Here is a 14781-nt window from a genome sequence, read left to right on the forward strand (position 1 = left end):
GGTTAGTTATCCAAAATATGATCATGGTCTAAGTGTGTTTGGGGTTTCTTCAATGTTGTGCTGTGTATGATGAGGCTGGATCCAAACTGCTGAGCTGTGCAGTGTCAGTGTGTGAACCAGCATTGAACATGGAAGGGCACTCAATATGTGGACCAGCTGCATTTCAAATCTAAACCCCAGCTCCACTGGCTGCCTCATATCACATTTCTCAGGATTAAAGTGAGACATTCATTGCCGAAGAGTGTAGGCTATACATGATGTCAGCTACCTAGAAAATAGCAATTTTCTGACATTTCAGTTGAAAAATAAACTGTAAAATAAGCTGATTGAGGAGTGAGGAGAAAAGTCAGCTTCACTTCCTCAATGTGAACATTGAGAGCTTGGGGAGGTTTGTGGGCTCAACCATCCATGATTCTTTTCGTATCTCATTGGTCAGGCTATAATACTGTATAATACCGCATAATTGAAACATTGTTAATAACAAGGTGATTCAAACTATAAAAGATGATTTAAGATTTCTTATATGCTATATTAAGATACCAACAGAGCGCAGAGATAATAATTATCCTAAAGATGTAGCTGTGCGCTTCATGTAGGCCTACAATATATGCATGTCATCTTTTCAAGGGAATGAAAGGTTTGGGTTTCACATTTCTCGTCGGCTTTGATTCATGTCTAAGCACCCTATCCATATTTATCACCATCAGGAGCTTATGAAAGCACATTAATTAGGGTCATTTTCCAGCTGCTTGTAGTTGACTGAGGGGGCACAAAGTACGTGAGGATGCTTGACTGGGTATTTAGCATTTTTTAAACACCTGAAATAGCCTTTTCTTGCAAACGAGCCATAATCATTATTCTTAATTCTATGTAAAAAAAAAAAAAAAAAAAATGTTTATTTTTCCTCCTGACTGGTGTTTTTTTTTTTTAAGACACTAAATATGCTTCTCTGCATCTCTCTTAAAATCTGGGTAAAATATTGAAATGAATATGAGTCTTATTCAGTACATTTAGTAATTGCATGCTTTTCTAAAGTCTACCAACCTTGCCAGCAGTCATGCCGGCTAAGATAGTTAAACAAGCTAGCTACTCTAACTCAATTGATAGACTGAAATGGCTTCTTGGTAGTTAGTTATGAGGTTGGGAGATTAGGAACCTATCTGGGCTAGCTAAAGCCAAGTTCATAAAATTGGAAGGTGGCTAGTAGTATTACAGAGAAACAACAACAACAAATGTATAGTTCTAATAATAATTATTATTATTAAACAGGACAAATCTGAGGTGGCATGACACTTCTGAATGAGAAAGAAAGCCTGAAAGGACACCAGGAGTCCATTTGTCACTATTTAGTTGAGAAAGAAACACAATTTGCCATAATATGAGTTTTTTGTGTGCGTTATCTGGTTTCTCCTGGGTAGAAAATGGACTCCCATAATTGGAGTCTCACCAGCATCACGCCCTGCTATTGTTGCTGTGTTAAAGATGTGCTATTCCCTTGCAAGATCAAAGCAATTGATTACTCATACGGTTGATGTGACTAAACGGGGTCCCTTAACAAGTCACATATTTTGATGTCCTACGAATCACTCCACAGAACATTATGTCTCGAACATTGTTTGTTGTAATGCCTTTCATGTGATATACTGTATTTTGCAATTCTTTGTTTTTGTCATTTAGAGATGACATGAAAAGTATAATTTATTAGAGAGAGAAACCACATTATTAACCCCATATTCCCTGCTTTAATGTCATGCCTAAATTATTTGCTAGTTTTAGTCAAGGTCAATCATGGTTATTAGAGGCATAAGTTAATTTGGTGACAACAATCAGGAGCTTCGCAAGACCATTGTGGGCTGATGATTGCCTAAGCCTCAGAGGACAAAGAGGGTGAATCGATAAACTGTTAATAAAGCTGCATGCAAGATAATAATATTTATGGCTTAATTTCAACCTCGTCTTCATTGATCATTCTACTGTAACCTTCATGCAACTTACAGGTTTTCTATTGAAGCGCTGAAGCAGAACACTGAGCTATATAACATAAATTGTAACATATAATTAGCTGTATCGCATTAGCCGCCAATAACAATGTGATGTATGTGTTGCTTTGTAAAAGACATTTGCATGTGTAAGTATAACATACCGTATCTTTATACCTTCCATCTTACTCACTTGTCAACACGAATATTGCATCAGCGCTTCAGCCAATGCTTTCTTATAATTTGGTTTAATTAATGTTCACTCTGAATATATTTCTAGGTTGTAAAATTGACTAACACATGGGTTTCCATACACAAGTTTGCTGGTTCTAATCCCTCCCCAAACTTAACCAGTCACATTTCTTGCCTAACCTTAACTAATCACATTTGTTTCTGTCCTCGAGTCAGAGCTGCCCTTAAAAGGAATGTGGGAAACTCCTTTCTGTAGTGTTTCAGGGGATTGAGTTGAAACATGAATGAAGACTTGACTGCCCAAGAGAACATTTGTCTTTCTGTCTTGAAAAACCTTGGCCTCAGGCCTTGTAAGTCATCCTATTCATGTCACCTTGGCAGTACATAGATCATCCTGGTTTTACTGCCCAGAGACTCCTCAATTTGAACAGCTGTGACCCACTCCTGTTGATGTCACTGCCAACTCAGCAGAAACGTTTAACATTTCTCAAGGGCACACTACATATTGCATGGCACATCATTATAATGTTAGCCCACAGTTAGCTCAAACCAGCATTGTATTGGCAGACAACATGCCCATTTGGTCAACCTGAAATCATTACAACCCACATAATGTAGATCCACATTGAATTTCCCATTGACAGCGTGAACCCTATAGGAAAACATTTGCATTGAACCATAAGGGGATATATTTGCAATCAGAGCTTATCATTGCCGGACACATTCATCAGTCATGCATGATGAGTCTGGTGAAAATCCATGAGCGCTCTGCTGTGTTGCTCTGCCGTGTTTGGCTATTGGTGCATGACAGATGAAGGACCAGTGGTGCACATCCTCTGACAGTGGTGCTGGTCTGCGCTGTGGCAGCTCAGCTGTTTGGTAGATGTGTGAGGTCACAGGTCAAGGTGTGTGTGTGTGCATGTTTTCACACCTCGATCACAGCTTATCTCATTATGCGTGTGATGTAATAAAACCTGCAAAGAGGTGTGGGGTAGGTTGTGATGGATAACTAATGTCAAGGAATTATATGTTTAGGGCTCTATTCAATCAGCGTTACAGATTCTGCGATATTAACGCAAGGGCAGTTTCCGATTGAGCCAATATATGCAGTGTTTATCATGAATGTAGTCTCCGCTAAAGTTGGAACATTGCATTTAAATTTCCATCACGCTGTAAAGCTGAACTTCTGCAATGCAGATTGAATAAAGCCCTTAGTCTTCAGAACAGGTTACTATATTTCCAAATGAGATTTCAACATCTTCCACCAGTCCTACAGCGATTCTTCTATAATGGATTGAAATCATACATGGAGTTAGTTGATTAATACTGGTAGTTGCTTCTCTTGGTCTTTTCTTGAGTACATGTTTTTGTACCATTTCCATTGTTTTACCATCATGCTTTATTCATGCTTTTGGGCTCCGTTATGGCACAAGGGGGAGTGCAACCTACTTTGTATCCAAAAAATGACATAATAGTAACTGACATAGAGTATTATGGGTCCCTCATCACCAATGACAGTGATCAACACATCAAATGATGGACTCTACACTGTAACACCATATGACACTTCATATTTGTAGATTCCATTAAACAATACATTTTACTCTCATGGAGCAGTATTTCATTGCAGAAGTATTTATTTTACAGCATTTCATATTGTGAAAAATTATGTCCACAAATTCCCATGTATGGCAAGCCCTCGGACATATTGTAGAACACAATGTTTCACATATCAATGCCAAGAGATGAGTTTGATATACATTGTCTGTATCTTGATAGGCTAACTTATTATATAATTCTTTGTATATTGATTGGCTAACTTATTATGTAATTCTCTGTATCTTGATAGGCTAACGTATTATGTAATTCAAGGCAGAATTTGAAGCAGATGCTAGCCGGAACATACAGTTCAAACACACCCACTCATACACTGTAAATTCTACATGTTTGTTCAGTAAAAGTGAAGGTATTCATCAGCTCTTATGTCTATTGGATAAATATCACCCACAATAAAACTAGTCTGGGTCTGTGTTTGACATTCAGGTTGTATGAATCCTGGCCTTCTCTCTTGAAACCCCAATAATAGGTTTCCACACCCAGTCAAGCATTTAACTTTGTGACTATGCCAGGGATTCAGCTTTTACAGGCACATTTAACATTTCTAGAGAAAATTGGTCATTGTGTAGCTCAAGACTTGTTCATGATCCAGGAGGTTGAGAAATGTGTAATTGGATGTTCTATAACAGGCTAATAGTGAACCAAAACAGTTTGACCATCATTTAATCCTGCACTGTAAAAAAAAATCGAGTTGTTTAAACTAATATTGTTAAGTAACTGATTCCACAGCCTTTTTAAGTTTACTCAACTTTTTGATTAAAAAAGCTACCAGAACGTAACATTTTTATTTGTCCCAAACTTAGCATCAACTGGAGAAAACTTTGGCAAAAATTAAGTCAACTTAAAATTTTGTGCTTGCTCAACTTGTCTCAAATGTTCATTCAACTAGAAATTATTATTTGGGCATCTTCACAAAAATAGGCTGTGGAACAAGTTACACACAATGCTTTTGACATAAAATGTTTTCAACGTACATACAGTGCATTCGGAAAGTATTCACACCCCTTCTCTTGTTCCACATTTTGTTACGTTACAGCATTATTCTAAAATGGATTAAATTGTTGTTTTTTTATCATCAAGCTACACACAATACCCCATAATGACGAAGCAAAAACAGGTTTAGTCAATTTTGCAAATTTATAAATAATAAACAACACAAATACCACATTTACATAAGTATTCAGACCCTTTACTCAGTACTTTGTTGAAGCACCTTTGGCACCGATTACAGCCTGAGTCTTCTTGGATATGATGCTACAAGCTTGGCACACCTGTATTTGGGATGTTATTCCCCTTCTTCTCTGCAGATCCTCTCAAGCTCTGTCAGGTTGGATAGGGAGCGTCGCTGCACAGCTATTTTCAGGTCTCTCCAGAGATGTTTGATCGGGTTCAAGTCCGGGCTTTGGCTGGGCCACTCAACGACATTCAGAGACTTGTCCCGAAGCCACTCCTTCGTTGTCTTGACTGTGTGCTTAGGGTCATTGTCCTGTTGGAAGGTGAACCTTCTCCCCAGTCTGAGGTCCTGAGCGCTCTGGAGCAGGTTTTCATCAAGGATTTCTCTGTACTTTGCTCCGTTCATCTTTCCCTCGATCCTGACTAGTCTCCCAGTCCCTGCCGCTGAAAAACATCCCCACAGCATGATGCTGCCACCACCATGCTTCACCGTAGGGATGGTGACAGATTTCCTCCAGATGTGACGCTTGGCATTCAGGCCAAAAAGTTCAATCTTGGTTTCATCAGACCAGGGAATCTTGTTTCTCATGGCCTGAGAGTCTTTAGGTGCCTTTTGGAAAAATCCAAGCGGGCTGTCATGTGCCTTTTACTGAGGAGTGGCTTCCGTCTGGCCACTCTACCATAAAGACCTGATTGGTGGAGTGCTGCATAGATGGTTGTCCTTCTGGAAGGTTCTCTCATCTCCACAGAGGAACTCTGGAGCTCTGTCAGACTGACCATCGGGCTGTTGGTCACCTCCCTAACCAATGCCCTTCTCTCCCGATTGCTCAGTTTGGCCAGGCAGCCAGCTCTAGGAAGAGTCTTGTTGGTTTCAAACTTCTCCCATTTAAGAATGAAGGAGGCCACTGTGTTCTTGGGGACCTTCAATGCTGCAGACATTTTTTGGTAACATTCCCCAGATCTGTGCCTCGACACAATCTTGTCTCGAGCTCTACGGACAATTACCAGCAACCTCATGGCTTGGATTTTGCTCTGACATGCACTGTCAACTGTGGGACCTTAAATAGAGAGGTGTCTGGCTTTCCAAACCATGTTCAAGCAATTGAATTTACTACAGGTGGACTCCAATCAAGTTGTAGAAACATTTCAAGGATGATCAATAGAAACAGGATGCACCTGAGCTCAATTTCGAGTCTCATAGCAAAGGGTCTGAATACTTATGCAAATAAGGTATTTCTGTTTTTTATTTGTAATAAATTTGCTAACATTTCTAAAAAAAAACTGTTTTCGTTTTGTCATTATCTGGTATTGTGTGTAGATTGATGAGGAAAAAACTATTTAATCCATTTTAGAATACGGCTGTAACGTAACAAAATGTGGAAAAAGTGAAGTTGTCTGGATACTTTCCGAATGCACTGTATTTGACATACATTGATGTTGATTTATACAGTAATTATTTTTCAACATGTTCTCGCCTTGGATTTTAAGTCACAATCTCTTAGTTCACGGCATACTTCCGGCTACGCCACCATGTCTGTGTCAATGACTAATTTCACACATTGTACTTCAAAGTAAATCTCAGCTCTGTTGAAAGTACACTTGAGTAAAACTATTATATTTATCATAGTTATTAAAGAGTAACATTAAAACAGTAATATGCTCCACCAACATCAGGCAACGATACAGAAAACCCTACAATTGCTGAAATAAGTCAATCAAATAAATGATAAGAGGACATGTCATGTATCAGTATGCCGAGGTGAGTACAGAGTCAGGCGCAGGACACAGAACTGAGTACTTTACTCGGAAAATAATCAACCATAAATTCCACGCAGGGAAAACACACCATAACACAGAAGACTGATAACACTAGACAAGGAACAATCACGCACAAAACATAATGAGAACCAGAGGGTTAAATAGGAAAATAATGATAACGGAATGGGAACCAGGTGTGTACAATCAAGACATAACAAATGGAAAAAGAAACGACGACCGCCGAACCCCGCCCGAACAAGGAGAGGCACCAACTTCGGCGGAAGTCGTGACAGAACAGTCCGATTAACTGATGATTGACACAGATATGGTGGTGTAGACGGGAGATTGGAATGCGTTGAACCTGAAAGTTGTGAGTTCAAATCCCAGGTGAGGACACGTTCCAGTTAAATAATAACTACTGTAAACATGCACTATGTTAAATATGAACACTACCGGTCAAAAGTTTTAGAACACCTACTCATTCAAGGGTTTTTCTTTATTTTTCCTATTTTCTACATTGTAGAGTAATAGTGAAGACATGAAAACTATGAAATAACACATATGAATCATGTAGTAACCAAAAAAGTGTTAAATAAATCTAAATATATTTGAGATTTGAGATTCTTCAAATAGCCACATTTTGCCTTGATGACAGCTTTGCACACTCTTGGCATTCTCTCAACCAGCTTCATGAGGTAGTCACCTGGAATACATTTCAATTAACAGGTGTGCCTTTTTAAAAGTTAATTTGTGGAATTTATTTCCTTCTTAATGCATAAGAGCCAATCAGTTGTGTTGTGACTAGGTAGGGGTGTTCAACAGAAGAGCCATGTTTGGTAAAAGACTAAGTCCATATTATGGCAAGAGCAGCTCAAATAAGCAAAGAGAAACAACAGTCCATCATTACTTTAAGACATGAAGGTCAGTCAATACGGAAATTTCAAAAACTTTAAAAGTGTCTTCAAGTACAGTTGCAAAAACCATCAATCGCTATCATGAAACTGGCTCCCATGAGGACCACCACAGGAATGGAAGACCGAGTTAGCTCTGCTGCAGAGGATACAGTGGCTTGTGAAAGTATTCACCCCCCTTGGCATTTTTCCTATTTTGTTGCCTTACAACCTGCAATTAAAATGTATTTTTGGGGGGCTTTATATCATTTGATTTACACAACACGCCTACCACTTTGAAGATGCAAAATATGTTGTATTGTGAAACAAACAACAAATAAGACAAAAAATCCTGAAAAGTTGAGCGTGCATAACTATTCACCCCCCAAAGTCAATACTTTGTAGAGCCACGTTTTGCAGCAATTACAGCTGCAAGTATCTAGGGGTATGTCTCTATAAGCTTGGCACATCTAGCCACTGGGATTGTTGCCCATTCTTCAAGGCAAAACTGCTCCAGCTTCTTCAAGTTGTAAGGGTTCCGCTGGTGTACAGCAATCTTTAAGTTATACCACAGATTCTGAATTTAATTGAGGTCTGGGCTTTGACTGGGCCATTCCAAGACATTTAAATGTTTCCCCTTAAACCACTCAAGTGTTGCTTTAGCAGTATGCTTAGGGTCATTGGCCTGCTGGAAGGTGAACCTCCGTCCCAGTCTCAATTTCCTTGTATTTAGTGCCATCCATCATTTCTTCAATTCTGACCAGTTTGAAAGTCCCTGCCGATGAAAAACATCCCCACAGAATGATGCTGCCACCACCATGCTTCACTGTGGGGATGTTCTCGGGGTGATGAGAGGTGTTGGGTTTGCGCCAGGCATAGCGTTTTCCTTCCCACATGCCTTTTTGCAAACACCAAACGTGTTTGCTTATTTTTTCTTTAAGCAATGGCTTTTTTCTGGACACTCTTCTGTAAGCCCAGCTCCGTGGAGTGTATGGCTTAAAGTGGTCCTATGAACAGATACTCCAATCTCCGCTGTGGAGCTTTGCAGGTCCTTCAGGGTTATCTTTGGTCTTTTTGTTGCCTCTCCGAATAATGCCCTCCTTGCCTGGTCCGTAAGTTTTGGTGGGCGGCCCACTCTTGGCAGGTTTTATGGTGCCATATTCTTTGTATTTTTATATTGGATTAAATGGTGCTCCGTGGGATGTTCAAAGTTTCTGATATTTTTTTATAACCCAACCCTGATCTGTACTTCTCCACAACTTTGTCCCTGACCTGTTTCGAGAGCTCCTTGGTCTTCATGGTGTCGCTTGCTTGGTGATGCCCCTTGCTTAGTGGTGTTGCAGACTCTGGGGGCTTTCAGAACAGGTGTATGTATACTGAGATAATGTGACACTTAGATTGCACACAGGTGGACTTTATTTAACTAATTATGTGACTTCTGAAGGTAATTGGTTGCAACAGATCTTATTTAGGCTCTTCATAGCAAAAGGTGTGAATACGTATCCACGCACCACTTTTCCGTATTTTTTTTTTTAAACAGTTATTTTTTACATTTCACTTCACTAATTTGGACTATTTTGTGTATGTCCATTACATGAAATTCAAATAAAAATCCATTTAAATGACAGGTTGTAATGCAACAAAATAGAAAAAAACGTCACGGGGGATGAATACTTTTGCACTGTAAGTTCATTAGAGTTACCAGCCTCAGAAATTGCAGCCCAAATAAATGCTTAAGAGAGTTCAACAGACACATCTCAACATCAACTGTTCAGAGGAGACTGTGTGAATCAGGCCTCCATGGTCGAATTGCTGCAAAGAAACCACTACTAAAGGACACCAATAATAAGAAGAGACTTGCTTGTGCCAAGAAACACGAGCAATAGACATTAGACCGGTGGAAATGTGTCCTTTGGTCTGGAGTCCAAATTGGAGATTTTTGGTTCCAACCACTGTCTTTGTGAGACGCGATGTTGGTGAACAGATGATCTCTGTATGTGTATTTCCCACCGTAAAGCATGGAGCAGGAGGTGTTATGGTGTGTGGGTGCTTTGCTGCTGACACTGTCTGTGATTTATTTAGAATTCAAGGCACACTTAACCAGCATGGCTACCACAGCATTCTGCAGCGATACTCCATCCCATCTGGTTTGGGCTTAGTAGGACTATCATTTGTTTTTCAACAGAACAATGACCCAACACACCTCCAGGCTGTGTAAGGGCTATTTTACCAAGGAGGAGAGTGATGGAGCGTTGACCTGGCCTCCACAATCCCCCGACCTCAACCTGAGATGTTTTGGGATGAGTCGGACCTCAGAGTGAAGGAAAAGCAGCCAACAAGTGCTCAGCATATGTGGGAACTCCTTCAAGACTGTTGGAAAAGCATTCCAGGTGAAGCTGGTGGAGAGAATGCCAAGAGTGTTTAAAGCTGTCATCAAGGCAAAGGGTGGCTATTTGAAGAATCTCAAATATAAAATATATTTTGATTTGTTTAACACTTTTTTGGTTACTATGTGATTCCATATTTGTTATTTCATAGTTTTGACGTCATCACTATTATTCTGCAATGTAGAAAAGAGTAAAAATAAAGAAAAACCCTGGAATGAGTAGGTGTTCTAAAACTTTTGACCGGTAGTGTATGTTGAAAATGTTGTATGTTAAAAGCAATGTTTGTGTCTGTAACCAGTTACACAGACTTTTTTAGTTAAGATGCCCAAATAATAGTTGTATGAACATATGAGACAAGTTGAACAAACACATAATTTGATGTTTACTGAATTTTTTGCCCAAGTTTTCTAAAGTTGGCACTACTAAACATTTTAAGTTCAGTTAACACTTTAACTGAAAAGGTTAGTAAACTAAAATAGGCTGTGGAACCAGTTACTTAATAATAATTAGTTGAAACAACTGTATATTTTTTACGGTGTGTCCATCACGGTGTGTCCATCCTTGTCATAAATAGAATAGAGTAAGATCCTTATCTCCGTGTAACAGTTTCACAATGAAAAAGAAACGTAAATTATGTACACACTAGTGTATGCAAAACAAAAACATAAAAAACACATCATCATGTTAGGAAATAATCGCATCAAAGAAATTCGATTATTGATATGATTGGGCAAAAACTGGTTGAATCAACTTTGTGTCCTTGTTATTTCAACCCCAAAAATCTGTTAGATGACGTTGAATCAACATGGAAAACTGATTGTATTTGCAAAAAGTCATCAACGTAAGGGCATTTTGTATTTTTTTCACACAATGTTTTACCTAAATCCAATGACATGGTGAAATGTTTTGTTGATTTCATGTTGAATTCACGGTAGTTGACAACTCAACCAAATGTAAATCAAAACTAGACGCTGAACTGACGTCTGTTCCCAGTGGATAATGTCATAGCCAGCCAATGTACAGAAGTAATGGTTTCAGTCGAGTCTGGTTTGGATGGCTATTACTAATGATGCAGCGGATCTGAAATGCAACGGTCAGTCGCACAGGGAATAACGCGCAATGCGCCGCGAGCCACCATAATCCCCAAATGGGAGCCCTTGCAAAACACAAATAACAAATCTGAATATTCCAACTGCCAGTTTTTTGTTCAGTTGTATTCACAATTTATTATAATCGGCTTAAGTATATATTACATATTAAACCTGAATTTGAGTATTGTAACGTTAGCTACTGTGTAAAAATTGAGGTCCCCATAATACCATCATTTCATAAAGGCTTATCGTGACCTAAATTGCATCATATGAATGCATTTACAGATATAACACCACACAGGGGTATCTGTATTGTATGCTGTATTGTATAGAGCAATAATGCAAACAAAATAGGACATGGAAGACATATGTTCAGGATATGCAAAATCTGAAGCGTAAGAGTTTATGGAAAGCTTTTTTAAAGTGATCATTGGACATGGTATATATAATTGGATTGATTAACGAGTTGAGATAACCAAGCCAGGTGAAAAAGTCAAACAACTCAGGGTAAAAACAAGTTTCACATGTGGCCACCACCAGGGTGTATATGAAAAAGGGCAACCAGCATATAATGTATGCGCCTAATATTATTCCCAATGTTTTGGTCGCTTTCCTCTCTCTAGCAGCTGATATTTTTTTCTTCTCCAAAAGTGCGTCAGACACGGTTACTTTCACATGGTTCTTACTTGCCAAGGACCCCGTGTCACTGAAGTGGGTATCGTGTATTTTACACTGAGTAGATGATGTCGATGCCACAGATCCAGGGGAGTTGGTGATCAGGTGCGCTGAAGTGAGTCTTTTCCCTACCTTTTTGGGTGACTGTTTCAAAATGATCTTACGTGCTTCTAAGTATATCCTTCCATAAAGCACAATAAGCAGCAGAGTAGGGATGTAGAATGCTCCAAACGTGGAGTAAATAGTGTAGAAAATGTGATCCGTGTTGACATTGCATTCAGTTAACTCCTCCGCTTTCACCTGGCGCCAGAAAAGCGGGGGCAGGGAGATGGAGATAGCGATGACCCAAGCCGTCACGATCATTCCCGCCGCGCGCGCTGGCGTGCGCTTTTTGGAGTACTCAACGGCGTCTGTTATTGCCCAGTATCGATCCAAAGCGATTACGCATAAGTGAAGGATAGAAGCAGTGCAACATGTTATATCTGAGGATAACCAAATGTCACATGTAACTTGTCCCAAAGTCCAGGTGTGACTCACCGTGTACAGGACGCATATTGGCATCACCAAAATGGACACCAAGAGGTCGGTGACAGCTAGAGACGCTATGAGAAAGTTTGCTGGGGTGTGCAGTTTCTTAGACTGATAAATCGTTGCAATGACAAATGCGTTGGATAAAGTAGTAGCGAGTGTGACAACGAAGAGAATCACTGCCAAACTGGTTTGATACGCCAAACTCTCATCATTTTCATCAAGCTCTGAAGATTCTGTCACATTGGTATCGTTTGTGATATTCATCATTTGTCCATATAATGCAAGAGTTGACTGGAGTTGACGCTCCATCCCCTTAGTCGTTTTTCTCCATCACTGATTTATTAATCATTTTGAAATAGTGTGGTCAGTCCAAAGAGAAGGGATATTCTTCTTATGTTGCCAAGTCTCCAACATCCATTTTATTCTTAATAAATTTCAATCAATCTAGTAAAGTATTTTGGGACAGGAAACATTGTTGTCCGTTTCTTCTTCATTTTTTTTTCATCGCAGAAGCGACCCAATTATAATTGTTGATGTAAAAAAAGGATTTTGAAGTAAATATCCATTATGTTCTCTGGAAAATGTATAACAACGTCTGTCCTCAACTGTTGTAACAGTTTAGCTATCTGAACAAAATAAATAGTATGTCTATAGAAAGTTTATCAAAATAAACCTTGAGACTGATGAAAGAACAATGACTTGCAGCCATTTGACAAATGTTGCAACTGCAAGCTTACCATTTGCATTGTAATCCTTGTCTCCTGGAGTTGTCTTACAGGCTGCTTCAGTTGAATGGCGAGGAGACCTCCACTCTTGGTTTTATACAGCTGCTGCCGCCTGCCTCTGACAGCAAACATTAACATGCAGCATTGATCAAGGGGCAGTGATTCTTCTGGAGAGGTGAGCACATCTCCACTGGGTCATAGTGCCCTGCGTTTTCTACCTGTCACCATGAGTCATGTATTTACCCTTTATCATTAATATCCATGTTTACTAGACCTATATTGAACCTGAACAACACACAAACGATAGACTACTAGAGATAAAACAATTTCAACATGGAATAGATCCATCACTTCCTACATCTGTCAAATCATTGGCCACTCATGGTCTGAGTAAATACATTACCAGAGGCGTTGTATACCTTTACTGCATTTAGACAATAGGCCTACATATCACATCAAATCATTAATTTAATTTCCAACACGTATAGTAGGCTACAATGGTCTTGAGCTACGTGTATCTTCCAAGGTTGTGGTCAGATATTATGTATTGTGCTGGGATTGGGAGACTGCAGAGCAATGTTCATGTAAAAAGTATTAATGTTCTCCAATAAAAGAGAAGATTCCTCCACTTTGTGTGAAAGTGTAGTCATTTATTTGGCAGGTAGGATTAGAGGTGTGAGAGTATTCCCAGTGGAGGGACATGTGAAGGTGAAGCCTCTCTCCTCCATCATATCATGTTCACCCGAGTGCAGGGTTAGGGGGCAGCATTTTCACGTTCGGATGAAAGCGTGGCCAGAGTAAACTGCCTGCTACTCATGCCCAGAAGCTAATATATGCATACCATTAGTAAATTTGGGATAGAAAACACTCTGAAGTTTCTAAAACTGTTTGAATGATGTCTGTGAGTATAACAGAACTCATATGGCAGGCTAAAACCTGAGAAAAACCCAACCAGGAAGTGGGAAATCTGAGGTTTGTAGTTTTTCAAGTCATTGCCTTTCGAATATACAGTGTAAATGGGGTCATATTGCACTTCCTATGGCTTCCACTAGATGTCAACAGTCTTTAGAACCTTGTTTCAGGCTTCTACTATGAAGGGGGAATGAATTAGAGCTGTTTGAACCAGGTGTCTGGCAGAATGCCATGAGCTAATTCTCACCTGCAGCGAGCTGCATTCCTTTTCATTTCTAAAGACAAAGGAATTGTCCGGTTGAAACATTATTGAAGATTTATGATAAAACATCCTAAAGATGGATTCTATACATCGTTTGACATGTTTCTACGAACTGTAATAGAACTTTTTTGACTTTTCGTCTGGACTTTCGTCTGGACTTGCCCACGCCTTTCTGAATTTCGATTGGTGAACTAAACGCGCTAACAAAAAGGAGGTATTTGGACATAAAGATGAACTTTATCGAACAAAACTAAAATTTATTGTGGAACTGGGATTCCTGGGAGTGCATTCTGATGAAGATCATCAAAGGTAAGTGAATATTTATAACGCTATTTCTGACTTTTACTGACTCCACAACATGGCGGGTATCTGTATGGCTTGTTTTTGTGGCTTAGCGCTGTACTCAGATTATTGCATGTTGTGCTTTTTCTGTAAAGCTTTTTTGAAATCTGACACAGCGGCTGCATTAAGGAGAAGTATATCTTTAATTCTATGCATAACACTTGTATATTTTATCAAAGTTTATGATGCGTATTTCTGTAAATTGATGTGGCTCTCTGCAAATTTGCCGGATGTTTTCGAGGCACAA

General features: G+C 39.4%; 1 protein-coding gene across 1 annotated transcript; it reads right to left on the reverse strand.

Annotated features, from left to right (window-relative positions):
• Positions 1–7259: 7259 nt before the first annotated feature.
• LOC129812613 (5-hydroxytryptamine receptor 1B-like) lies at positions 7260–13096 on the reverse strand. Its single transcript, XM_055864322.1, has one exon. It carries the CDS (start codon positions 12600–12602, stop codon positions 11460–11462), a length of 1143 nt encoding a protein of 380 aa, XP_055720297.1. The 5' UTR covers positions 12603–13096; the 3' UTR covers positions 7260–11459.
• Between the last annotated feature and the right edge of the window lie 1685 nt (positions 13097–14781).

Source organism: Salvelinus fontinalis, chromosome 16 (assembly GCF_029448725.1).
Source record: "Salvelinus fontinalis isolate EN_2023a chromosome 16, ASM2944872v1, whole genome shotgun sequence".
Classification (NCBI taxonomy): domain Eukaryota; kingdom Metazoa; phylum Chordata; class Actinopteri; order Salmoniformes; family Salmonidae; genus Salvelinus; species Salvelinus fontinalis.